A 27,590-nucleotide genomic window follows, 5' to 3' on the forward strand; every position below is an offset into this window, starting at 1 on the left:
TAAGCATGTATTGATCTATTTTTCTCTGCGACTGCAATTATACGTTGATCGGAGCTGGAGGACTTGGTATGCAGCAAGTGATCATGTTGTAGAAATCCACTGTCAGACATTCAAATTATTCAATAAAAAAGTATTTAGTTATTTCACATCACATAGTTTAATTTATATTCACTGTTACGAACCCTGTGGCTCTAGCAGTCTAGGGTGGATGGTACAGAGACCTGTAACATAACTCATGCAAATTAGTGTAGTGTAAATGAACAGTGAGAACAAACGACAGACAACCAAAGCTACCATCAAACAAAATGTTTATTAGAATGTAATATAGTCCAAACACCCCTAAACTGAACTTGCCTGCCTCAAGAACCAGCTGACTACTAACCTATACAAAAATACAGTGGGTGGTCTGTTCAGTTCTAACTATTGTTACCTATGGGTTGTGTATGCCCAAAGGCAACTTGCTAGAAAACCCCTTTTCCCAGGGACACAGGGACAAACAAAACACACAGGTTAAACAAGGACTAAACAGCAAATAATTGACAAGACAACACCAAACAAAATACCACAGCAATACATACTCACATGAAACAGGACAAAGTGAGATGTATGTGCTAAACTAAGTGATGTATGAATGAACAAAGTGTCTATCAAAAAGGGTATGTACCTAAAGAATGTGAATGTCCATGTGGGGTAAAGCAAAAGAGTCTCTCTGGGAGAACCAACTGAATGGTTTTTAAACCAGAGATGTGTAATGTGATTGGGTAATGGAAAAAGGAACAGGTGGTGCAATTAGGAGTGTCCACTTATTGGTCCACCTCAGCAGTCAAGCGATGCACTCATGACTGCCAGGTGGGAAACACCAATGAGCACAATCAGGAACATAAAGAACACCTGGGGAAAGGCAGGAGGGGAAAACACAAATGCACATACAGGGTAGAGCATTCATAACTTTCACAATTCACAAAAACTCCAGTCAATGTTTTTCAATAATTACAAGTATACAATAATAATAAAATACTAACATTCAAATGTTAGACATGCAAACTGTAGACATAATTTTAAACATAATTAGTGTTAAGTAAATGTAAAAATATGATTAAAAATCTAAAATTTCCTGTCAAATGTATTTAGAAAAATACACAGTATATCTTACATTAAAATAAATACAACTACATAACAAAAGCTGTGCAAAGTGAATGTTTCAAAATATTAAACAGAAAAAATGAAAATAATAAACAGAATAAATTAAAATGAATAATAAACTGAAAAATCTAAATGCAAAATATGTAAACTGTAAACAAGTAAACATACAGAATGCGAAAGTGCAAAAAACACAAAGAAAACAGTGCTTTAACTATTTACAATCAAATGAGCAAGGTCACATCAACTCAATGTTGGCATTGAGGAAAACAAGCTCCCACACCTTTGTTGGAGTGGGCCTGTTTCTCCTTTCTGTCACAATTTGTCCAGCTTTGGAGAAAATCCGTTCTGATGGAACTGATGTCCCTACAATGCAAAGCCTAAATAATGACTCATTTTTTGTGTTGTTTTGTTTTTGCATTCACTTTTGACAAATTTCATGAAGGGTTCCCAATACTTCTTGAGTTCACTGTAGTTCCATTAAGGGCGTCAAACATGTTGTGTCAACTGAGTAGGACTTTTAAAACTTAATTTACTGATCCCACCTGATGACCCGATTTGACATGTTCAGTTAATCGGAAGATGTTAGCCTAGGAAGTTGAAAGTCACACCCAGTTCATTACATTGAAATGGCAAACATTTTGAGTTCCGATGTCAACAATAGAACGCTGCATCAAATACGCTCTCTATCCAGCTCTACGTGGGGAAGTAGCTAGTGACAAACGAGGACTTGACTGCATCAGGAGTGTGCACAGGAAGAAGCGCATGAGGCGCTCTTACTAGTAGTATCCAGCCAAAGTAGTTTTATTTTTGCATGCATTAGATGAGAGAACCCTCAATGACTACATGCTGGGGAATTAAATTAACAGAAGCAGAAAACACATGTAAAAAGAACGAAGATCCAAGTTGCAGCGGCCTACTAAATCCAACCGAGCACCACGCCAAGGTTTAGCGATGGAGCAATTGGAGGATGTCTCAGCTGTGTCGGTCAACGACGAGGGAGCAGAGCAAGATGAGTCAGAAGATGTCACCGAGAATAGCGACAAGCCTGCTAACGACGACAGTACTGATGGTAAGTGACCCTATTTTACCACAAAAATCTAACGCAGCTAATTAGTTTGCGTTAGCTAATAATGCTACAGCATGCTCCATGTTTGCTAACATTAGCCATATATTTAGCTAGGTAGGTAGCTAGCTACGGTCAGTAGTAGGTAGATATAACTTACTACGTGGTCTTATTACACTAACTACCTAGATTAATTAGAATAATAAACTATTCCGGTTTTGTCAGCAAGCCAGATAAACTGATTATTTCCCCCATTATTTTTATGCACATTCAAAGTTCGCTAACTAGCCATTGTTGGTGCCAGTCATATTATGGTAAGAAGAGATGGCTCTGGGTTGGCTAGCAACCTCTTCGTGGTGAAGCAGTGGTGCGGTAGGGCTGCTTGGGTTACGGCTTGCTAGGGTACACCATAGAGGTGGCTAGAGGACTCGACTTCCAGATCTTTACCCGTTTTAACGTGGGTATTGCCATTGAAGGCTTTCACAATTTGAAAGTAAACTAGTTGTCCAAAAACTCCGATTATAATTTTTTATCTCACTGAAAAGTATTCAACAATTTTGGCCTTTCAACGAACTCCCCTGGAATTGAAATTGAATTTAAATCCCAAGTCACAAAGCTAAGCAGACCTAGGTATCACGTTGGTATGACGGGAGATCCAACCTGTTAGTCAGACTGACTTTTTGATACAGATATTGTATTGTTGTCTTTTGATATCTTTAAGTCTTTTAGCGTAGGTATGTGCCAGTTTTGCCCAAAGTGCTGGAGTAAATGTGATCCATTCTTATTAGTAGTCAGCTCCCGATTCTTCAGGTTGGTCGGACGATGCTTCTGGACCACAATTTTCAAGAGCTTTGGATATCATTGATCCATTTCTCCACTCCCAGCCCATGAATTATATAGCTCCTTTAAAGTAATCTGGGATTTCCCATTAGTGTATGGTTAAATTACACTAAATTAATTTCTATCGTCAGAATGTAAGACTAACAAAACTCTTCATGATTCACAGCAGTAACTTCAGTTGTTTAAAGTTTGCAACATAGCATGGGGATACGAAGGGAGCACCGATTATTTAAGTGTTTTTACTACATATTTTAAACGAATCAGGACAACAATCCCCCCTCCAAATGTCATAGTGGGTAGTGCCTCCATCTGTGGATTGGAAGCTGAAATGTTTCAGGCTCTGTGCAAACAATGTTTTTGGACAAACAGTTTTTCCCTGTTTAACAGTATGTTAATCCACCTTAACTGAATTTCCATTATCAACCACAAATTGACATAACAATACTGTCAACCAAATTATAGTTTGGAACCCACCAGGGACGGCAATGACATCTGCCACCATTTAATGCACCATTCTCTTAAAAACATTTTTTAGCATATTATGACAGTTATGGAATGACAGCGGATACCATATAGTTGGGCAACAGTTGATAAAAAAAAAAAAAAAAAAAAACGTAGAGACACAAACAGAAAGTTTTGAAGGGGGGAACCAGGGGGCCCGTGCAGGTCAATGTTCTGCTCTTCAGAATCAGTTAGGAGCAGTACAGCTAGGCCATGGGATCTTTTGGTGTCACTCAACTCAGTAAAGCTTGTAAATGACGTTTTTATCTTCTGTTAGATTTGTGCCAAACGTCAGTGTTGTCAAAGTATTGTAAATTAATGGAAATAAAATTCCTTGACTCCTAAACAAGCTCCACGGCTTAATGCGTTTTAATTGGTGCACGATATTGTCATTTGTTGTTCGCAAAGCTCTGAAGTGGCAGCTATGTGTTGGCACATCCCATTGCTAGTTTTTTGTCTCAAAATTATAATTTTAACTAAAAATGCCATACCCACTCTTCACAAGGCCTCATTGTTTGACAGGCGTGCTGTATCTCCCTGTCGGCTGCAATGACAGGAGCAAGTGTGGTGATGAAGTTGCTATGACTGTAATTAACTTGTTTCTTACTTGGTTCTGACTGAAATGTTAGCAGAATCTTTCATTTTGAGCAAAGTGAATTTTGGCGAAATGTTCACTAGATGCAAGTGGTGTGCCACTGCCAACCACATTAACCAGATACTAAATGCAGCCTCTGTTCTTGCAAATATTCACTACCCTCTATAACAGTGAATTTCAGGTGTCAGTATCTGAAATCTTAGTTTTTTTTGTGTAATTGTAAAATAATTGCTAAATAATTAGCAATTCAATGAATCTATTAATAATTGTACTTGTCTGGATCAAAATGAAACCTATTGTTTTCATTTGGAAATCAATTATATTGTTTTATTATGATTGTCACAGAATTATTTAAAATAACGTTGTGTAGGATGGGTAGCTGTTCATCAATGGTTCGGATGGAATAGTAAAGACAACACTTAAACACGTAAATAATTGTGAATACGATTAATAATCTTCACTATCCACTCTTCATCTTCACTATTCCAACCTAACCATCAATGAACAACTTCCCCATCATACACAATGTTATTATTAATAATAATAATGTTATTAATATTTTTCACAATTGTATTGTCTTTCACATGTTGCTACCATATTCTTTTGGCATTTGATTTTAATTTACAGTTTAGTAATGAATGAAGTTGGCCTATAATAACTTTATATATAAGTTGTCACTCTATTATTGACTACTTACCTGCAATTAAATGTTAACAATCGTTAATATCAATAACTTCCCTTTCCCTGCAAACATTTTCTAAATAATGATCATCCATGAAAAGAAAAGATCAGGAAGTAGAGGAATGAGCGAGTGCTATTTGACCCTTTTGTGTTGGTCTAAGGGCAGTTCACAAATGTACATTTTCCAGACATCTTTCAACTGTGTCAACAATGCTGAATACATTATCAGAAAAACAAACACTGCATTTGAAGAGCAGGGACATTTGTGGATTTTGCGTTTGCCTTAAAAAATAACCGATTTCAGTAACATACATAAGCACCACACCTGCCCTGATGCATGCACAATACGTAAGCACCACACCTGCTCTGATGCATGCACAATAGTAAACTGCACAAGGCTTGGTATAAAAAAAATGTTACTTTCACGCAAGATTTTTGAAGGGGAAAAACGTAATAATATACTCCCACCTTCTGTCATACGACTGCGGTATTGGTTGATATACCATTTTCACATGATGCTTTTTCGATTTTAACTGCAGAGATTAGAAGTTGCACTTCTGTGGCAAATTATTTCAGCAGTTGATCTTATTACTGTTGGCATGTTGATCAGTAAGAGGTATGTTATTTTTATATTCCAAAAAGTCAACTTGGTGCGTGTGGTAAGTGCCAGTTTTCAACTTATTTGACAAAAGCTTTCTGGCAATATTCAGTAAATAGGGTAATTTTTCTGTGGTTTCTAAATTATTTCAACACTGCCATCTTGTGGACACAAATTAATCACACTTTTTTCAGCACACTTAACATTGGAGATGGGGCGGGGGTTTAAACTGGATATTACATTAATAATCTCAGATTACATGATGGGACCGATATGATGATACAATATCTAACTCTGTGGGTTAAACAGAGTAAATTCTCTGAATGAAGTGTATCAATGAAATTGTACTCTTATTGACTTAATTCAGTGAATTATGTTCTTTGTAATGCTGGATTAGTAGACTAATCTCCAAGGTTTTAGAATACTTGCAAAAATGATCTGTCGAAACATTATTTCAGAGTAACAGTAATATTACTTATTTTATCACACATTGTAAACAGATGGTCTGCCTTTTTGGCTCTTGTCTGTTCTTTAAATTAAGGTGAAATCATAAGATTTCAGTTATTTGGTCAGTAGTGTAAACAATAATGAGTGATCTGACAAATATTCAAATGACATTTGGTTTAAATCAGTTTAAGGTTATGGCTGTTTCACAATTCCATGTGTCTTCGTGACAGTTTCATTTGCAGTATAATTGTATACTCAAAGGCTTGACGTTCAGTCATTAGGGTGATGTACACTTCAGTAGTAGTGGTTGTCATTGTCAAGTAAATGAGTTCATCAACATACTTCAAACAAATGCTTTATCCAATGCAACCTTTTGATATTAGAAATATTGTATCATTGTAATAAAATATCCACAAAGTCTTGTTATTTTCCCCTGTTTATTCTACACGAAGGCACATGGTAATTATCTGGCATAATAAACATTAATTTTTGCAATTTGTGTTTGTGTTTTTTTTTTTTTCTCTTCTTTTCTTTGGAAACAGGAGTCGCCCTGACCTCCCATTTTCCCCTTTCTATTTATAGGGGATGGGCTTTTCCGCTGTCTGGTTTGTGGAGAATCCTTTGAAGTGGAGTCGGCCTACCTGGAGCATCAACATGAGCACAACCATCATGGCCCCATAGTCTGCCTGGACTCTGACTCCCAACTGGATGGCTTGCTTGTTTCAGAGAGTGGTGGCCGACGAACACTGTGTTGCGCCCTTTGTGGCCGAGAATTTGCAGACTCGAGGGGTTTTTATTCTCACCAGGTCAAACATCGTAATGAAGCTCTAAAGCAGAAAAAAAGAACTCCTGTTTTACAGTCAACGGCTGTGGTCCAGCCAATGGCAAATCCGAACTTAGGGGTGGCTAAGCAGTATGTCTATGAATGCGAGGACTGTGGTAAATCCTATACTTCGATGGGCTCTTTCATAAATCATACACGTTCACACAAGCAAGCTTCTAAGTCAGTATTCCATGAACTGGCACACCTGAAAAAAAAGTCCTTTGAGTGTCAAACTTGTGGTCGTTGTTACTCCCGTGCTTCAGCTCTCGATGCTCACCGCCGTTGTCATGAGGTAAAACTAATTCCGAAGTCACGTAAAAGGTGTGCAGGGAAGCAGACAACCACAGAGGAGCCTGCCATTACTGTAGAAGATGACAAAGCATCCAAACAGATAGATGGTTTGGAAAATCTGTTTGGATGTTCATGTGGCAAAACATTTCGTGCGCAGTCTGGCTTAAAAACACATCAACGATTTAGCCACAATGACAAATGTTCCCCTGATAAGCGGAATAGAAAACCAAAGAAATTTGACTGTAGTGTGTGTGAGAAGACCTTCAGTTCTTATGCTGGCATGCTCAGTCATCAACGCTTTCATATGAAACGAGATGGTAATGTTGGCAAAAGGTTTCCATGTGAGGAGTGTGGTAAGGTATTCACAACGCTCACATTTTACTACAAACATCAGCGTTTGGCTCATACTGAAGAAACACCAGTAAAGTCTTTCCTTCACCAGGTTTGCCAACTCCAGAAAAAATCATTTGAGTGTCAGGAGTGTGGGCTTCGTTTTTCCAGGGCCTCTGCTCTCCAGGCCCATCAGCTTTGCCATACTGATGTTTTTGGAGTGACTGAAAAAGAAGCCAAAAAAACATCCGTGCTACCTCACCTTAAGCTAATAGTGGATAACAAAACAGAGATTGAAAGTGTTGCTTTGGGGTCAATGGTCTGCCCACAGGACACCCCTCAGATCGCTGTGACAGAGAAAGACCCATGTTTCACTGAAGCTGATGGTGATGCAGAGGCTGATGGAACTGATGATGTTCATGTAGAGGTGATCAGCGTAAGTGCCTCAGATGTCTCTGTAAGAGATGAAGATGAGTCACTAGATGAATTGAACCCTGACCTTGAATTGCTGTGTGAATCGGACCAGGATGAAAAAGAGACAACTGATGTGTTGTGTCCAATTGATTACATCTCTGGTACACTTCAATCCAAACCAGAGATTGATCTAAAAATTGTACAAATTGACTTTTTGCCATTTGAGGCCGAAGGTGCTCAACAAACTGAGAAGGTTCAGGAACAAGCCTCATCCGAAAGATTTAACTGTCCTGAGTGTTTCCGCTGCTTTACTAGTGCTTCGTCTTTGCACTCTCACAAACTGTGGCACAGAGAAGACGGAAAAGAAAAATGTAATTCTGAAAAGGATATTTACAAGTGTGATGTTTGTGGATTTGAAACTACACATCGAAAAACATACCACAATCACATGCGGAAACATGATGACCGTAAACCTTACAAGAGTGTTTTATTCCAGCTTGGAGCACTACAGAAGAATAGCTTCAAATGTGAAGTGTGTGGAAAGTGTTTCTCACGCATGTCTGCGCTACAATCTCACCAACAACAGCATCCAAAAAACAAACCTCATCCATGCTCAGATTGTGAGAAGACATACTCTAATGCCAGTGGTTTGTACAATCACCGCAAAAGCTGTCACACTCCAACACCCACCCAAGATTACGTACCGGACACCAAACATCTAGGGTTCAATCCAAAGAAGACTCTATTAGGCCCAAAGGTTTTTCATTGTGAAGGATGTGGCAAGGGCTTTTGGTCTTTGGGTGCTTATGTTCAACATCAGCAGAATAAATCACTGTGCACAGATTTAGAGAAGAGTAAACCAACTAGATCTTCATATTCTGTCACTGTCCCTCCACATGTTCGTGGTAAGGTCGCCTGCCCCATATGCAGAAGGAAATTTCGTCACCAAGGTATTATGAAATCCCATATGAGGAAACACGAGAATGGGAATCATAGATGTGAACTTTGTAGTAAGACTTTCCGCATGTTCTCGAGTCTACTCCGGCATCAAGTTGTTCATAATGCTCAAATCCTCCCTCCTCCTATCAAGTCTTTTCAACATCAGGTAGAACAAGTGAAGAAGAATGCATACAGCTGCCCTGATTGTGGAAAACTGTTTTCGCGTGCTAAGGCACTTAAATTCCACATGAAGAGCCATGGTTATGAGACTGACTACTCTGCCTCATCAACTAAATCTGCTGTTGAGGAAAATGAGCTGAAGTGTTCAACATGCCTTTCTCATTTTAGCAACAAAACATCATTGATCACTCACCAAAAGAAGTGTGCGAAGGTAAAGACTAAAACCCACAAGGATATTGCCCATCCTGAAACCGTTCCTAAGGTGAAAAAACTCAAATGTCCCTCCTGCCCTTCTCTTTTCAATAATTTACTGTTGTTGCAGAATCATCTAAAAGATTGTGGCGTGTCGAGAGCAATTGGAGACTTTGATGTCAAGGGAAAGGGTTTATCTAAAGGGACAAACCACATACAAAAAGATTATGTGAAATCAATTAAGTTAAACAACTTGTGCACTAAAAACAATACTCCTTTTGCTGAAAAAGAAAGTAGTGAACTAAACGTTACTGAGGAATCACTGACCTTGGAAAATGCTGACACAATCAACACAACTGACTTAAAATACAAATGTAAAGAATGTGAGAGAAGCTTTGCTGTTGTTGGAGCACTGAATTTCCATAAACGGATTCATCTTTTGGGTCACAAGTCAAAAGTAAAGCAAAAGCTTAAAGTGGCTGCAAGTGCTATTGTACCTAAGAAGCTCAAGGGTGAGAAAACTGGTAAAGGCCCATTCTCTTGTCCAGAATGTGGAAGACGTTTCATCTCCAATGCAGCCCTTGGCACTCACAGAAGATGGCACATTGATAAGAAGTTTGCAGGGTCACTGATAAAAGATGACAAGACAAATTCGGTTAAGCATAAGTCCGTGGACGAGGGACCTTTTCACTGCAATAAATGTGGAAAGGGCTTCTTCTACTTGTGTGTTCTCCGACGGCATCAGTTGTATTACCTGCCATGCCAGACCAAAGCAGAACAAGAGCCTGCTGCTGATACCAGTATCGAAGTCAACAGCAAAACCACACACGCTGAATTTGCTTGTCCGGAATGTAACAAAGCTTTTGTCAAAGGCTCACTATTATCAGTACACTATGAAAGTGAGCATAACAAACCCATTAAATCTATTCTTCAGGTGGGTCAGTCTATGACCATCTCCATTAAAGACAACCCAGATCAACCTGCCCCACCTCACAGCAAGTCTGAGGTCATTCCATCTAAGAAACCAAAGCTTAAATTAAAACTTCACCAGTGTCCTCATTGTGATATGGGCTTTTTGAAGATTAGAGGCTTACGTGCCCATAAATGGCAGGCCCACTCCAAGGGCAAGAAGGTTAAGAGCAAGGTCACTGTGGCTAAGTGTGAGGATTTCGTTGACATGACTGTGACTACTAAGAGAAATGAGTGCAAAGACTTGATTACAGAAAGCAAAAGCATGGCTTTCAAAACTGACCACTTCGTTGTAATGAGTAACAAGGCTGTTGGCAGAAGAACGAAGGGTCGACCAAGTCTCCCGCCTTTAAAATCCATCCCTTGCATTGACTGTGGAAAAAGATATAGTTCTTCTGGTGCACTCTATAATCACAAGAAGATCTGTGGTGTGTTTAAGCAGGAAGTTAAACCTGTAGTGACAGAGGAACCCTCACCACCACCCCACCTCTATGAGCAGACTATCAAATGCCTCTTTAAGTGTGACAAGTGTGGAAAAGCTTTCCCAACTGAAGAGCAACTAGGAACCCACAGAGACTTGGCAAAGAGCAGGCCTCACTCTTGTGCACTGTGCTGTCGTGGATATTGGACTGAGACTCAGCTGCAACAGCACCTGGCTTGGCATGACGAGGTCCGCCGGCGACTCCCTGCGGAACTGCGTTACAGGCTCCATGCCTGTGTAAGCACAGGGGTCACTAAACATAATGTCCCATTGTCTGATTTAAAGAAGTCCTCCCTCAAGACACCACCTGCACCTCACTCACGGCAGCAGAATAGTCACAAGTGCCAGCACTGTGGAAAAGCGTTCCTGTCTCCAGGTGCTCTGCAGAAGCACGAGGCTCAGCATGACAGCGATGGCTCTTACCGTTGCTCACTTTGTCCCCAGACCTTCAGTGAGATTCGGGAACTTATTGATCATCACCAAGAATGTATGGGTAATGACAAAGGGCAGAGAAACCCATATGCTGCTGTCGCCTTAAGAGATGCTGATGGCCTTACTTGCATTGAATGTGGAACATCATTCACTCGTGAGTTGGAATTACACCAACACTACATTGAACATGCCCGTGGAACATACTAGGTGAACTATAGGCCTAATAAAAGTCAGGTAATATTTAAGTGAAGTTACACTTGTTCATGCTTAAGCACCTCTTCCAACTTCGTTCATTTCAATGGTGAAATTCTGTCAAACTGTTCAAGACTTGCTAAATATGACTTGTCTGTAGAATGCTGGTAATAGTATTGCAAGTATTTCTATTCAAGGCCCCTAGAACCTAACACCCTCCTATATTTCTTAGGCTTTATTTTACATGTCTTTCCAGATAAGCACTAATTTAGTTTTGTCTTGCTTTACCTATGCTAGTAACATGCACTTGACTTTCTTGTTAGTGAAATTATTCAAGCACTCCAACTATTCTAGCATTAACCAGTCTATATAACATATATAGATGTTTACGTGTATGTATGTGTATGACTGGTACCTCTCGTTTACCAAAATATTACCACTGACTAGCATATTCAACATTAGAAACTGAATGTTATTTTTCTTATTTCACTACCAAAGTTTGCAATGTTAACAGATTGTTGTGTTACTTTGCTTTTAGTTTTGTGAGTTGTGGAAACATTTGATATCCGTTGTAATAAGTTTGATTTAACAAACTGGTGTAGAATTTGTTCATGGAGTTTTCTTGTTACAATGTTCCATGTGTTTTTTTTGTTCAGTTGAAACCTTACTGACAATTTATTTGTCTTGTTTACCTTTTAAAGTTAGTAAGTTCCACCTTTTCTGTGTACATGTAAACTATAATTGTATTAATGCTGACATGAAAAAAAAGTTTTAGTAAATGCTTCAAAATATAGTTAAATTCCTGTGTGGTTTATTGTGTTGACTGAATTCCTTGTGTTAATAGTTCTGATTGTCTCAGAACTATTACATTCTGGTCCTAGAATAATTGTTATAGAGCTTGAAGCTGACCCTTTTATTTTACAAGGTGCATGTGATAATGCATACATGTAGGTGCGCCTTAATATAAATTCCAGGTTGCTTACAATATGTATTTCTATACTTGAGTAAAATGGATGCATTGATGAACCTTGCATTACTATCTGTACGTAGCCGTATTTACTTTATAACCTTGGAAATTATTCCAAAGCAATACTGTGTAAAGTGACTTCATTGTATTGTGATCAGTCTTGCAGTGGATTCCTGATTGAAGTATGACTCCAGTAAAGTAAATGCACTTAAAGTATAAAATGTTTTGAGGTGACATGGAGTGTGATTGTGCAAATATGTCCTAGCAGTGGAGACTACAACTACATATCTGTAAGTTTGAGCTTTAGAGTGTGTTTAATACATTTGGGCCCTACAAATCTGGTCCCTAATAAATTTACTGTACAGTGGATAAAATGTCTTTAAATGTTGGAAAATTGTACCTCTGGTCCCTGTGACTGTCATTCCAAAACGTTTATAATCCCGTTTCCTAACAAGTGGCTTAGTCCTAGTATGAAGCTCAGTGTTGGACTTTCAAGCTAGACCTCTAGTTTAGGCTACCTTCCCTGCCATTTGCTACCAAACCAAAAGGCTCAAATGTCTTTGTGAGGTTGCTAGGTGTACCAACATGTAGTGTTTTACCAAGGTGCACAAAAACTATTTTGCTCGCTCGTCTCACATTTCAAAAAGGTTTTCCTGTAAAGTTTGTAAATATTGACAGTCATTTTTGCAAAAGGATTGAAACCATGTTCGAAAAACAATTGAAATGTTTTTAAACGGTAATGGTACTAAATGTACTATATTGCCCTAATTTATGCTTCCTCTCTCTTCTCCAGTAAAACTAGCCAGCATGAGGTGTCAGGACTGTGGACAGCAGTTCACTCGTTGGGAGGCCTTCAAGAATCACCTGCGCAAGCATGTCCTGGAAGAGGCAATGGCAGAGGAGGAGGAGAGAAGGAGGACCAAGAGAGCCCTTGAGATTAATGTGAGCAAAGGCAATGTGCCACCAGCAGCACCGGAAAAAAAGCTGAAAAAGAATGACGATGAAGAAAACAGCGATGTAGATGTGGAAGGTGAGGATGAGGAGTTCTTTGACAGTTCCTGGCAGGTTCAACCATCAGAGATCATCAAAGTTCGTCCACGTGTTGCCATGCTTTCTGAGGAGGAGAAGCCAGTCTTCAGCAGCTCCCACAGGGTCTACGCGTGCTCTGTCTGTGGAAAGGTCTACTCCTACCTTGAGTCTTTTAGAAATCACCAAAAGACCCACGAAAAAGAACAAAAAAAACAACCCACTGAGAACAAATGCCCTGACTGTGGGAAGGTCTTTACTCGCCCATCCCTTCTGGTGACCCACTTGAAAGTACACAGGCCTCCTGTGCCGATGGAACCCTCAACTTTGAAATGTGATCAGTGTGTCAAAAACTTCAATTCTTTGCAGACGTATTTGATCCACATGGACCTGCATAAGCAGAAGCCCTTTTGGTGCTTGGCTTGTGCCAAAGGCTTTAGGGACGAGTTCTCGCTTGACAAACACCTGCAGGGCCACAATTTGAGGCGCCATAAGTGTGACATCTGCGAAAAGTCTTTCCGTGTGCCCGCTGAGCTCCGTTACCACTACAATACCCACACTGGGGCCAAGCCTTATAAGTGTGCACTCTGCAAGAAGAACTTCTCCCAGCTGGGAAACCTCATCACCCATCGTAAGAAACATGTAGGAGTCTATGTTGGGGCTAGTAAGACTCCACTGGGACCCAGGAACCACCTATTTGCTGGGAGGAGGAGGGTCACTGAGATGAAGAGGCTGGTGTTTACAGGGATAGGTAGTGCAGAGGAGGCAGAAGTGATTGATATGCGTCAAGAACAACAACAAACCGAAGAGGAGCAGGAGGAGGAAGAAGAGGTGGATGTTTTGGCAGAAGAGAGAGTGGGTGAGGAAGAATTCAGATTGGAAGGTTCAGGGTCTGAGTCTAGTTCTGAAGAGTCTGGCACCTCAGAATTAGAGAAGGAAGATTCAGATTCAGAGTCAGGATCATCAAAATCAACTTCATCAGACTCCACTGGATCTGATTCCTCTGATTCTTCTGGATCGGGAGTGGAAGAAGAAGAAGAGGAGGAGGAGGAGGAAGAGCATGAAGAGGTGCCATTGGAGGCGCATGTGGCAGAGCAACAGAAAATACTTAAGGGATGGGAGTGTTTTGAATGTGGTGCAGGATTTGATAAAGAGTCGGAGTTGCACTTGCACTATATGAAACACGCCAGTGGGGAGCTGCCAGTATAATGTCAGTTTAGGGCATGGGGTGATTTAGAAAAAACTATGTATTATTGAGTTTGGTATGTTTCTATTTCATCAGAATGAAATAGCCTATATGAATTGCCCTTGAATTGAGGAACACTGAAAACAATTCCTGATGATGCCTCTCCTCATTGTTGATCACTGATATGAGTTATTCTTGTCTCTGTCTTTTATTTTGACTGAAATTTAGAATGCTTTGTGGGTTGACTCTAGTGGCATAGGTTGACAAGCCATTAGCTTCTTTATTGTAATTATCTTCTTACTTAATATTGTTTTTTTTCTTTACTAATCCAAATTTGTGTAGTGCCTTTTTGGTATGCAAGTGATATTTAAAGTAAAATCTGATTTGTTCATCTTATAATACACATTGCACATTTCTTGGAAGTAAGAAGGAAAATTGGCTTTTGTTTTTCACACCCATTTTTAATCCAAGACTGCCTGAACATAAAGCAAATAGTAATTTTAGGAAATTATAGCTGAGTTGATAAGATTGGAAGTGTGGCAAGTTTCCTTTTCGCTGTTCACTTCAATTCACTCATCTATTTCTGTCTTCATCATATTTTTCATTATAAGGTTTAGCTTTATTTAGAAGTAATTTAGTAGTTTCATTGGTCAGTAATGGGAAGACATTGTCTGAATAGAACTCATTTGCAGGGCTTTGAAATGTGTGTATGGCTGTCGGTTGTGATGTCATGGTTATAGAAATGAATTTATTGGGTAAAGCCTACTGTAGTAGTTGCTATGTTACCATTACCATGAAATCGAGTAAATTCCAGGAATGGTCTCTGATCCAATCATCATTTTGATACCTATCCAGCTGTATGTTTTTTGTGGGAAAACCTTGTTTAGGATTTTTCATTGTGTGGATGAATTAAAATATTTTTTGTAAACATGGAATTGGTAACTTATGATAATAAATGTGAGGCAGTTGTGAACTGTTGTGTATTTACACAATGTTTATTCAACAGATGTTGTCCTTAGTTGGTAGAGCATGGCCCTTGCATTACCAAATGTTGTTGGTTTGATACCAGCTGTGGCCCCATAACAAAAATGTATTCACTCAAGACTTATTGTCTTTTTAAAAATGTGTACTATATGACAGATTTCACAAGTGTTCATCCCCTTGGAGATGTTTCTGAACTTCGAGAACATGAGTGGAGCAAGGAGTGCAGCAAGCAAAATGTGTCTAGAGATACCATGAGCTCTAGGCATGTTTTGCCGAACATTTTGTTTTATTCATCAACCTTTAGATTTAGGCATAGCCTACAAATATTTAAATGTAGTATGCTGCCTCAAAGCTTATTTAAACAAATGGTAGCCTACATAATCACTAAAATAGGTTTGGTGTTTTTAAGAAAAATATTATTAAAGCGATATGGAGAGTCTGGAGCAATTTTTTGCTGAATGGGAAAATGGCTGTTTAGCACTGGGAGGGTTGTGCAAGGACCTCCCCATGTGCAATTAGTGCTATTTCTGTTCATGTACTCTGGTTACATAGTGTGATTGAAATTAATTGAATTGTGGTTTGTCAGTGTTCTGCACAAAATGTTCTTGTCAACGTGAAGGATTTTTTATGTGAACTAATGAAAAATAAATCTCTGATATACTTTAATTACAATCAACATGTTAGAAAGCCATTCGGCAGCAGTAACTGCGTGAGTCTTGGATTTGTTTCTGAAGGGTTACAGACCTGGATTGTGCAATATTTCCCCATTATTCTTTCCAAATTTATCAGGCCCTGTCAAGGCATTGGGAACAGTTATTTTCATGCAGATTAAAGTTAATTAACTTTTTTATTATAATTTTTTTTGATAAACCACAGCAGAGTTGATTGGACCTCAATATAGGAAGGTGTAGCCTAAGCTAGGCTCTTTCAGCCTGGAAGGTAAGTCTCCCAGATGGCACCAACATCTACGTAGCCTGATTAAGCTGGTGACAGACTAATGTTTAAACACCTGATATCCAACAACGTTTTGTACCAGAACCATAGACTTCAGTCTCACAGTCCGTGCATCCATAATGATGTACCTTTTATTCATGGCATAAGCTTGCATCCAGGCATGGTTTTACAGACAATATACTGCATGTATCCAAAGTCATTATAGATGAAATAAATAGACTCGATGGGTCTGTTTCTGAATACTGAAAACTTTCAGGGTATTAAAAAAGTGTTTTGAGGTAAATCCCATTTTTGAGTTCCTCCAATTATGCAGTTTACCGATCCGCCCACTCATGGACTACAAGTCCCATTCTGCCTGATCTGACGTCACTGTCTGCAGTTGGTGTTGGCTTTGTTCGTGTAATGAGACAGACGCGGAGATGTATGGGCGGAAGAATCCAACACAGATAATGTTATAGACGGACTTAGTAATCATGCGTGCAGGCACACAGCAATGCATAGGTGCATTTGTGTTGCAAATGCGTGAAATCCGCGTAATGTAACTAGAATATACCTTACATAAATGCAGCTCTGAGCTGTACCAAAAAGATAGTATCAGGACAATGGAGACTGAACAACTGGGTTGCCCATTCAGCAAAACGCGGTGTTGTGGACCGTTCAGATAGTATATACCTGTAGAGCATCCTTATATGCCATGTAGAATAATTAATCACGTCGGCTCTACGCGGTATTTCTACAAGCAACAATACTTTTCTGCATCCTACGGAACATTGGCCAGGTGTGTGCAGAATTGTTCCTCATACTTGAGTTGGACCATCATTTACGGCGCAGTTAATATAACTTGCATGTTTCTCCCTTGTTTGCTTGCTGTTGCTGTTTTTCTGTTCTAGCGCAGTGTAAAAAGACCATGATTGTAGCCTATTATCCGCCATCTTTGAGAGCATCTTGGTCATTTAAAGGTGTACTCCTAGCTTCGCCCGCTACTAAATGTATAGGTATACTAGCAGGTTTATAATCAGTGTGGTACTTAACCATCCAGTGGTTTAATTCGTTTTTTTCATTAAGTTAAATTACTTTGTTTGGGATGAGTGTAGGTCCATTTATTCATATTACTTTCTCTTTAGAAGATTGCTTTGCTTTACACATTACTCACCCATGAATGGGGTAACTTTCTTTTGATTACAATTCACTATTTTAGCCTGCATTATACTGTGCCTGTTTCCACATGCTATTGTGTTTAACCTTAATGCTAATTTAAAGCCGTGGAAGTGTTGTTGAACTTATCTCTTTCTTCCACAGGGAATTATTTTTACAACCATGGACCAACCTTCTGTGGATGAGTTGGGAACCAAGTGTGTCATGCAAAACCCGACACAGTCAGTGGAGACAGGTGGACAAGCAGTGGCGACTGAGGAACAACCAATTGGTTCAGGGGTGCAAACAGTAGAAACAGAGGAACATTCAGCAGTGACAGGAGACCACCACCTGGAAACGAGCCAGCAACCAATTAGTGAACTGCTACCTGTGTCAGGGGTGGAGGCTTTAGAGAGTGGTTTGGACTCCAACGCCACAACAGAGATAATACTAGAACTATCCGCTGTTCCGATAGACTTTGGTGCCCCTGAAGAGGGGAAACAAGACCCATATGAAAATGCACAGGAGAAGACACATGTGGATTGTGTAGCCACTGTTGAGAGAAAGAATATTCCCCCCAAGAAAGACAGATTAGAGCCACTCAAGATTGACATGTCCAGGTCATCAACAGGTTTAATGCCTCTCACATGTGAGTATTGAACTTCTTTGACAGTTTGACATGATTGTTTCCCTGTGGGTGATTCCAGCATTATGGACAGCTGTGTAGTCTTTAAAATAATGTAAAGGTCCACATACATTCAGTGCATTTTTTACAAAAGGTGGGTAAAACTGAGTATATTCCACTATACTGGTTGTGAACATTTGCTTGGACAAACACAAGTTTCTCAAAACCCAAAAAATTATAAATGATAAATATTTTTGTTGTCAAGGGTGGTCACGTCTGTTGGTGAAGCAGATGATCACTATAATTGAATGTGCTTTATGTTGACGTCATTTCATATATGCAGCGGTTGACAGTCACTCAGAAAGGAAAATGTTTCAATGCTTGTCCAGAACAATCGATAGCAGCAACAAAATGCACGCATTTCATCTTAACATGCTGTATATTCACACTTTCCCAGCACCTTCAAGGTTTAACTGTGGAGTTGTACAATCATGTAAAAAATATGACTAGGAAACAGCTTATGATGAGATGATGTCGAAAGGGCTTGGTTAACAACTCATGCACATTAGCCAGTAAACCAAAGAAAGTATATAGCTTTGGACAAAGGTGTAGTACTTTCAAAAGCAAAAGCTTGAGCTGTTCTGCCTGTGTGTTTGTTAAAGGAATTTTTTTTTTTGCAAAAATAATGCATAAATGTCAATATATTACATGTAAACTCAGTCCTATATCAGGATTTTTCGTACTCCTTAACACCTTCATAACTAATACTCACAGACTGCGAATGGAAAAACAAGCTTTGTGAGCCCTTCCTAGAGGCCATAAAATATGATGGACTGAGATGTCTTACTTGACACTTTTCCCTTCTTCATAATGGCCAGAATTCAGTTTCTTACATACTGGTAAAATAGTATGCACTCCAAAATATAATGCTTAAGAAAATAGGAAACATGTTCTGATTTGGATGCTACAGTTTACCTTCATGTGGCATTGATCATGCATCTTTCAATGCTTTAGTATTCCAGATGAAATTTAATCTGCATTGTTTTACGTAGATTATTTTGTGCTGACGTTAGGTATGTTTTTTAGGCTTCATATTGCACTCTTATAGTAATCTGCATTGTGGGACAGAGTTGACTGACGTGAACGCCCAAGTCTTCTGTCCTCTAATCCTCCATACCTCCCACAGCATCACAGATCTCTCTGCAGTGCATGGAGTGTTACATCATCTTTAGTGACCACAAGAGCAGAATGCGCCACCTCAAGCAGAGACATCCGGTACAGTATGAGCAGTGCATGTTGGGGGATGCCCTGTTTGCCTGCTACGTCTGTGACCGCCACTTCACCAACTCCAGTGAACTGATGCTTCACCAGCGTGCTCACACGGAAAAGCAGCCCTTTAAGTGCCCCATCTGTGGTGACGCCTTCAGACGCTCCTCTGAGCTCACCCTCCATAAGAAGGTCCACTTCGGTCGGCATGGATACGCCTGCTCAGACTGTGGAAAACTCTGCAAGACACTCACCTTACTGAAGTATCACCGCCGCACACACACCGGGGAGAGGCCTTACGTTTGCAAGGAATGTGGCAAGAGGTACAGCATGCCCAAGGCTCTACAGAGACACCTGCTGACACACTCGCCAGGAGGGGTGGAAACGGAAGGTGACGGGATCACACCACTGACAAAGGCCCAGCTACAAAAGAATGATTGTGAGTACTGAAAAACATGTAGGTATTGTCATAGACATTTATTTGGATCCTTTTTTTAATATACTGAGTTATATTGATTTGACCTGACTGAATGCACTAGCTGTACAGTGAAATGCTAGCCATGTGCCATACAGCTAGAGATTATATGCAGATCCATACTTCTTACACTTTAGAAATGGGGTCAAATGACAACTCCCCTCTAACGCCAAGATGTTCTCTTTTGTTCTCTGTGCCTAGGCACTACAGCGGTGAAATATCTTTGCTCCATTTGCAAGGCACCCTTCAAAACTGTAAAGACACGGCTGTATCATATGAAACGCAAGCACAGTTCATGTGTTGCAGCCCCTACCAACATCACTAGGACCACCACCCCACTAACTGGCCAACAGATGAAGCCAGGTCAGTCCATCGTGACCCAGGCTCCCATGGGCCAGCCAAACTATTTTCACATGGAACCCCATGGACCTCTCCAACAAGTGGACAACATTGACACCGAGCAAATCCGTAAACTAATAGAATCTTTGGGGAATGTGCAGAAAGTGAACCAGGTGGTGATTTTGGGACAGGTGCCGCCCCATGGTCAACCTTTGGATCTACAGCAGCTACAGGGTATAGGGGAGCCAGTGCAACTATGTTTTACGCAGCCACAATTTACAGAGCTCAAACAGACTGGGGTTGGAGAGAGCGAATCTTTAGAACTGGAACAGGTAAAGCCACAATGTGATTCAGGGGAAGAAACTATTACATTGGAACCTGTACTATCAAATGACCAAATGGATACCCGTTTAGATTCACAAACACAGGAGGATACAAACACGGTGCCAACTGAGCATAATGGATTAACAAAAGAGCTGAATCAAATGCATGTAGATATGATTCAGCCAGAGTTACTTGGACAGGCAGGGCCGACAGTTGATTTAGAGAACACTATGATTCAGACTGAACAGATGATTGGTCAGTGTGAAACAGTTGAGCTGGGCCAAACACCTGAACAAAGTCAAACAGTTGTATTTGAACTCACTCCCTCACTTATACCAACTCTGGAGTTGGAACAGACGCAAACTGACCAACAGGGACTTATATCTGCTTCTTCACTACCAACAATTGAATTTGAGCCGACGGCTGAGCACGATCAAATGGTTAAGGGAGAAAATGTGTGCGTCCCTTCACTCATACCCACAGCTGAATTAGAGCTGCCACCATTACAAACTGATCAGCAGGAGCTTTTTACTGTTGATACCACTAAGGAGGTAGACTGTCCACAAACTCCTGGACAATTGGAAACAAGCCAATTAGGGGAGTCATCCTCAGAGTTTGAAACATTGCAGTTAAATCACAGACATTCTTTTGGAGAGGAAGGACATACACAACAGACAGAAGTGCCAGAAACAGTGGAGAAACCACTGCTAGAAGATGAGAATGAGAAGCAGTGTGTATTGCAGACATCTTGTGAAGGAAGGGAACTATCAGCATCAGAAGAGAGGAAAACATTAAAGGATCAATGTGCATCGGACAACTTGTCTAACAACCGAGAAGTGCAACCACACACTCAGACGTCTCAAACAGTCCTTCCTCCTTCAGAGACAAAAAAGCTTCCACAGACTTCACAACTGCCTGTGCATTTGATGTCAGTACAAGAATTTGTAAAAGTGAGGAAGAGAAAACAGTCTGATAACTCTATAATGCAAGGAAATATGCAACAACAGAGAGCTGATTTGAAAGCAAAGCCCACCAAACAGCCAAGAGCAAAGAATGCCCGTCTGGTTGTAAAGTTTAGTCCTAAAGAGAAGCAGAAGAAGCCTTCACAGATGTCTAAGCTGCCTCGGAAAGAAGAGCTCATACAAGACGTGGACCAAACGCCTGTCAAAACTCAACTTGATAAAGTGCCCTTAAAACAAAAGGCTTGTAAAGGGAAAAAGGTAAAGAAACCAAACTCTATTTCTAAGTCAAAAATCAAATCCCCGCCTGTCTTCTGTGACTCACAAGTGCAGCAAGTCGTGCAGGCAGAAGAGCAGGTGCAGCAAGTGAAGCAGGGGAAGAAAGTAAAAAGGCAAAAAGATGTCACTAGTGAGAATCACGCTGAGCAGATTATTGAGCAGGAATTAATAGCTCGACCCAAGCCCAAGAAGAAGAAGAAGCAGCAGCAGCAGCAGCAGCAGACGATAACACAGGAGGACCAACCTAAGAAATTAAAAGCCAAAAAGCTTTCAAAAAGTGGGAGAAAGAGAATGAAACAGAGTATGAAAACAAGCCCGGTGTTAGAACACCCTCAAATAGAGCAACAGTCTCTGCTTCTACTGAAGGGTCACAAACAGCCCCAATTGAAAGTTTACAAATTAGATACCTCGAAAGCACCCCAGGGACAAATAGAAGAGACCTCACCAAGTGAATCCCAAACAGATCTCCAGCAAGACCAAGACACTGCACCCATCCAGAAGAATAAAGGTCCAAAATGTAAACTTAAACTGATAGTTGCTGGAGGGAAAAGAAAAGTAGGGAGGCCCAAAAAGAACCAAACGGCACTCTCTATTCTGGCTCCGTTAAAGGATACCTCTTGTTCCTCTGACACATCACCATCCAAGCCTAAGACCAACAGAAAACGTAAAGCCCCAGAAGTGGAAACTGAGGGGATCATCACAGGCTCTCATCCCCACCGAGCCCTTGAGTGTAAAGACTGTGGCGAGAGGTTCTCTGATGTCTCATCCCTCCAGGAGCACAAGGTAGCCTTGCATGCAGTGGAGAGCCCAGGTCTCACCTACACGAACGGCAACATCTTTGAAGGTGTTTTGAGGTCAGATCTAGGCCAACCTCCACTAAAAGTGACTAAAGAGGGAACTGAAAATTCATCAGGTCAAAAATCATTTGGAATGGAGGTAGCATCTGACTGGGATATTGAAGTTGATATGAAGGAGGTAGGGTTGAAAGAAAGAGGGGAGCGAATCTCTTTCCCAGCATTGAACTCTTCCCCCTCTCTGCCTCTGGTTGTTTCTCTTGAAGCTGATCAACTGGAGGACATGGAGAAGAACATAAATAAAACTACAGAGGGTATGGAATCATGTTCTCTTATGGCTCCAAATTCAACTCCATCTAACTCCCGTTCACAAGATAAATTCTCTCATCTGTCCAAATCTGTACAAACCTTTCTGTCCGAGAAGAGTTCTTCTCACCTCACACCCATTGTCCCACTACATAGCCCTTCCAAAGCAGGGAACACTAAGACAGAGAATGAGGGCAATATAAATGAAACCTCTGGTGCCCCCGTACCTACTGCGTCTTCTGATCACCTAGCACCTACTGAGGAGGACATCAAAGAGGAGTTACTACTTGAGGTGGATTTGGTCACTGTTGGGGATGGGGAACAAAATGTGGAGGAGCTCCATGAAGGAAGTTCCCAAAATGACAGATCCAGTCTTCCTGAACATAAAGATCTTGGTCTTCCTGCACATGCTCAGATTGAAAATGTTAATATAACTGAAAGAATACTAAATGATCAGAGCGAATCCTGCCCCTCAGACCAGCCGGACATTAAGCAAGAAGAGGAGGAGATTCTGGTGCAGATGAGGGATGTACAGAAAAGGGGAGTGTGCAGAAAGACTGCATTCAGGGGCAGGAGAAAAGTAATTGGACATGGAAAGAAAGTTTTTGCAACAAGGAAGAGTCTAGGAGAGGGAACGAAGGAAATGGAACCCGAGAAAGAAACCGAGGAATGTCAGGTAGTTTACCAGCTGTATTCGCACACTAACAATATTGAAATTAAGGACGAAGCAGAGTTCACTACTCTTCATCCGGCTCCGTCATCTCTCAGTTTAGAGAGTGAGATCAGATCTAGCCCTGGGCAACGTGTGATAGCCGTTCCATGTCCATCTGAATCCTGCGTCCCGTCACCTGAGGAATCCTCTGAGGATCAGGTGGTTTTCGAGCTGGAATCAGTCACCACCAGTGTGGTGGAGGTTTTAAAGGAGGAAGACGGGACGGTAAACGAGAGCGCTCCAACCGACCAGGATGACAGAGATACTGGCCAGTCCCCAGGCATCATACTGGAGAGGTTCTTCACGTCGAGGCAGAGAGAGGCCACTGCAAGGGAGCATGGAGTGGCAGACCCGGGAGATCGGGATGTCAAGTTGGAGAACACCTCAGATTTAGTTTCTGTGCCACCTACATCTCATGCTACGCACAGAGTGGAACAGTGTGGGGTCCGGATGTATTTGTTTGAACAGGAAAGCTCCCTGGTTTCAAATAGCCCAGAGATAAGTCAAGACAATACGCAAACCGAATTAAATGCGGATCAGAGCAATGCTAAGCAGTGCATATTCTATCCAGTGAAGGAGGAGGAGCCTTCTCAGAGTGAACGTGATATGCCAGCAGTTGTGGTGCCTGGAGAGGCCAAACTCAATCATCCAGTGGACAATCTACACATGACCCATCCTGCACTCGAGGAGTGTGAGGTTAAGAGACAGAAAGCAGTGCAGTCTGGAATTGAGATCAATGAATATGGAGAAGGTAAGACCTACTCAACATGACTCTTTGTTGTAGCAATGTAAATTGTAGGTTTCATAAGCAATGGTGAAAATATCCATTGATGTAACTAAGTGCTGCTTCTTTTATTCCAGGTGACCTGGACATTGAGCAGCAAGAAACTGAGGAGCTTCTGGAATTCCTACTCCAGAGTTCTGATGAAGAATCAGAGGTTATTGAATGTTCTGATGCACAGCCTGACTCTGAGGCTCTAGTTATGGCATGTTACCATGACAGCCAAAATCCTACATCATCACATTACTTACCAAACAAGTAAGTATTGCAATTTGTCTTTGAATAAATATACTGTTAAATGTAATCTTAAAGTGGATACTTCTTTGCACTGTATGCTTGAGGACATGTGATGTTGTCACGATTTATATCAACTGTAATCATAATACATTTTTCTCCTGTAAACTATTTTTCTGTTTGCTATCCTTTATTAGCTTTCAAACCACCGAACGCCAGGCTCCTTCAGGAAATACCGGAGAATCCCAGACAAGGACTGGCTACATGAAGCCTATTGATTACTTCTCCAAGTATTTTGGTTGGGACACTTGGGTTGAGATTGCCCAGTGCACAAATAAAGTGTCCCAACTGTCGAACCCATTGACGGCAAATGAAGTGGCTCAGTATGTTGGAATCCACATTGCCATGGGAACGTTAAAGGTAAAGTATCATAATGTGACCTGAATCATATGAAGTGTTTTGATTACATGTTCATCCTTACTACATTGAACCAGATCGTTGTCAAATAACTAATGGCTCTTTAACCACTGCATGGTACTGGCTCAACACGCCTCGTCTCGCTTCTACCTGGGGAGATTTTCCACCGCTATGTACCGGCTCGACTCGGCTCTACATGCCTCGCCTCTGGTCGTTTCCCACTGCAGAGAGTACTTTGTTCCCGCCCGTAGTGACATCACAGGAAAACTGATGTGACGCCACCTCCAACACGACACACACAAGAACAACAATGGAGGATATCGTACATCTACACCTGATACCGACGAAAAGCCGACTAACGTGAACTCTGCAGTGAACAGAAAAAAAAATTTCTTTTAAAATTACATGCTTTGAACGTGAAGTGGCAAATCAGAAGTAAACTAAATCTGGATAACAGGGTCACATTCCCTGTTTGAAAAACAGTGAAAACGTATAATAGAATTAGGCTATCGCCCTGCAGCATATAAGATTACATAACTGCAATGTTCTCTTAGATTTAAGTGTATGCACTTAACAACTCAACACCAACACATTTAAAACGACCTGCATTACCCCTCCATCCCAACTGAAGGGTATAAATAATTGCCTTATTAATTGCCGGCTAAAATACCTTATAAAACCGTTCTCTGAAACTGGACGGCTAACAGCGGAACAGCTTGTTTTGCTTTGCTGCATGCTTTGAGTCACTGTTGTCCAATCAGAAGTCTTCCGTGTTTTCACGTCACCTTTTGGTATCGCCTCAGCTCACTTGGAACTGACGGAGCAGGTCCTAAAAAGTATCTGGTACCAGGTACTACCCTGACTATTGCCTAATGGAAAAGCAGAAAAGGCGAGCCGAGTCGAGCTGGTACTATGCGGTGGAAAAGCTCCCAAAGCGAGTAGAGTTGAGGCAAGTAGAGTTGAGCCGGTACCATGCAGTGGAAAAGGGCCATAAGTAGCTAGGCCTAATGGGTCAAACTAATCTTTGCACTTTTGAGTGTCTAAAACAGTAATTCTCTGGAATGTACTAACTAATGCAACGTTAACTGTCTTCCATGCCTTTCTCCTGCCTCCTCACATAGTTCCCCAGTCTCAAGTTGTATTGGCAGGACCTCACCAGGGTGCCTCTGGTTGCTGACACCATGACGGCCTCTCGCTTCTCCCAACTCTCCTGCAAACTGAAACTTGCATCACCAGCGCCAGCGGGAGAGTCCATGGACAGTAACGAATTGGGACACATTGGTAATACTGACATAACGAAGGAGGGAGTCAACATATGCAACCCAGTCACTGCTCTACATATCCCAACTAATCCTGCATATGGCACAATCAGAACTGAACTGGATGGGAGTGGCCACACACTTCCAAGCAGCTGCAGCCCTGTTGAAGCCGTTAGCCCTATGTCAGTAAAATCGGCAACAGTGAAGCCCACAATCCTTCACAGCAATAGGCATAGGTCTGGGAACGTGTCACCCAGCCAGAACTTGAATAGTTTGAAAATGGATCCCCTTTGGAGGGTTAGACCGCTACTGAACCGCGTTCAGGCTGGATGCCTGATGCTTAGACGAGAGGGTGACCATGGAATCGATCAGTACCGTCTCCCTTTGACGTGTAGCCCGGTCAACAACACACAGCCCTCCTTGCACAGCACTGTCTTAGTTGGATCTGATGGCCTGGTCCTAGACTTCAACCTCAGTGTAGATCTCTCTAACAAAGAAGCCACTGTTGAGAAAATGGTCCCCAGAAATGGGATGGTCTATCTTTGCAAGCAGGAACTCTCCACTCCCACCATGCTGGAGCGCCTCCTCGAGGCTGGGGTGCATGGAGCAGGCAAGGTGGGAGGAGCCAGAGGACAGATAGGCGATGAGTTTGTGAGCTCTGACGGGCGGCTAATGCTGCGCAGGTTTGATCTCGGATTCATCCTCTCCACTGTGGGAAAGACACAGCAGAACATGGCGTCCCTCATCGACAGCTTTGACAAGGCCCAGAAGGCAGCCAGCCTCAACAGTGACTTACGGAACCTCTACCGTACCCCGCTGTCAGCCTCAGCTCCAACTAGCTGGCCACAGGCTGTCCTGTGGTACCTAACTGATTTAGCACTGGTAAACTCTTGGGTGCAGTACAGGCAGGAACACGGTCCTCTCCCTGAACTTCTGAACCTTATGGGATTCAGGTTGGAGGTCTCCAAGGCATTGATCCTGTCCAGCGGCTCGGACACCCAGGACTCAGCCCCTCCTCATCCTCCTGCACAAAAAATGCCCAACCCGGGGACAGCCCCAGAACCTGGTCTGTTACAAGAGAGTCCTCTCCCTGATACGGCCACAAGGTATGATGGTTCAGGCCACTGGCCAGAGCAGCTTGGTGACGGAGAGGGTGGAAGGTGTCGATTCGGAGGCTGTGAGCGAATGTCCCGAGTACGTTGCCTCAAGTGTTGTGTTTTTCTCTGCATCTCTCGCAACCACAATTGCTTCTTGGGTTTCCACAATCAAGGGAGTTTCTGAAGCTGACACAGCAAAGATCATTCATTTGAGTTGTGTAGGTACAACCCCGTTTCCAAAAAAGGTAGGATGCTGTATAAAATGCTAATAAAACAATGCAATGATGTGCAAATCATTTATCCTTATATTTCATTGAAAAAAGTAGAAAGGGAATATATCAAATGTTGATACTGAGAAAAA

The 27,590-nt window shown here is 41.4% G+C and overlaps 2 protein-coding genes across 4 annotated transcripts; both read left to right on the forward strand.

Moving 5' to 3' along the window:
- The first annotated feature begins 1,857 nt into the window (after window positions 1-1,857).
- si:ch211-261d7.6 (zinc finger protein 850) lies at window positions 1,858-15,263 on the forward strand. Of its 3 annotated transcripts, none has more exons than XM_029115768.2 (2): window positions 1,858-2,212; window positions 12,872-15,263. In XM_029115768.2, exons 1-2 carry the CDS (start codon window positions 2,095-2,097, stop codon window positions 14,311-14,313), a joined length of 1,560 nt encoding a protein of 519 aa, XP_028971601.2. In that variant the 5' UTR covers window positions 1,858-2,094; the 3' UTR covers window positions 14,314-15,263. The 3 variants fall into 3 exon arrangements, with proteins under 3 accessions (XP_028971601.2, XP_028971599.2, XP_028971600.2); XM_029115766.2 differs by lacking the exon at window positions 12,872-15,263 and adding an exon at window positions 6,451-11,904; XM_029115767.2 differs by lacking the exon at window positions 12,872-15,263 and adding an exon at window positions 6,411-11,904 and having other exon boundaries at window positions 2,126-2,212.
- Window positions 15,264-16,620: 1,357 nt separating this feature from the next.
- On the forward strand, window positions 16,621-27,522 carry LOC105024300. The gene is made up of 7 exons (XM_029115949.2): window positions 16,621-17,006; window positions 17,528-18,011; window positions 19,174-19,692; window positions 19,930-24,192; window positions 24,303-24,480; window positions 24,654-24,876; window positions 25,995-27,522. The coding sequence occupies exons 2-7, from the start codon at window positions 17,546-17,548 to the stop codon at window positions 27,411-27,413; spliced, it is 7,068 nt and encodes a 2,355-aa protein (XP_028971782.2). The 5' UTR covers window positions 16,621-17,006; window positions 17,528-17,545; the 3' UTR covers window positions 27,414-27,522.
- The last annotated feature ends 68 nt before the right edge of the window (window positions 27,523-27,590 follow it).

The sequence above is a fragment of the Esox lucius genome, chromosome 20, assembly GCF_011004845.1.
Source record: "Esox lucius isolate fEsoLuc1 chromosome 20, fEsoLuc1.pri, whole genome shotgun sequence".
NCBI classification, from domain to species: Eukaryota; Metazoa; Chordata; class Actinopteri; order Esociformes; family Esocidae; genus Esox; species Esox lucius.

Bases quoted from the DNA above. Each gene is read 5' to 3' on its own strand.
- LOC105024300 (XM_029115949.2), top strand. From the start codon at position 17,546: ATGGACCAACCTTCTGTGGATGAGTTGGGAACCAAGTGTGTCATGCAA. The intron at 19,693-19,929 runs GTGAGTACTGAA...CTCTGTGCCTAG, and splicing joins CCAGCTACAAAAGAATGATT to GCACTACAGCGGTGAAATAT. The intron at 24,481-24,653 runs GTAAGTATTGCA...ATCCTTTATTAG, and splicing joins TCACATTACTTACCAAACAA to CTTTCAAACCACCGAACGCC.
- si:ch211-261d7.6 (XM_029115766.2), top strand. From the start codon at position 2,095: ATGGAGCAATTGGAGGATGTCTCAGCTGTGTCGGTCAACGACGAGGGA. The intron at 2,213-6,450 runs GTAAGTGACCCT...TTCTATTTATAG, and splicing joins TAACGACGACAGTACTGATG to GGGATGGGCTTTTCCGCTGT.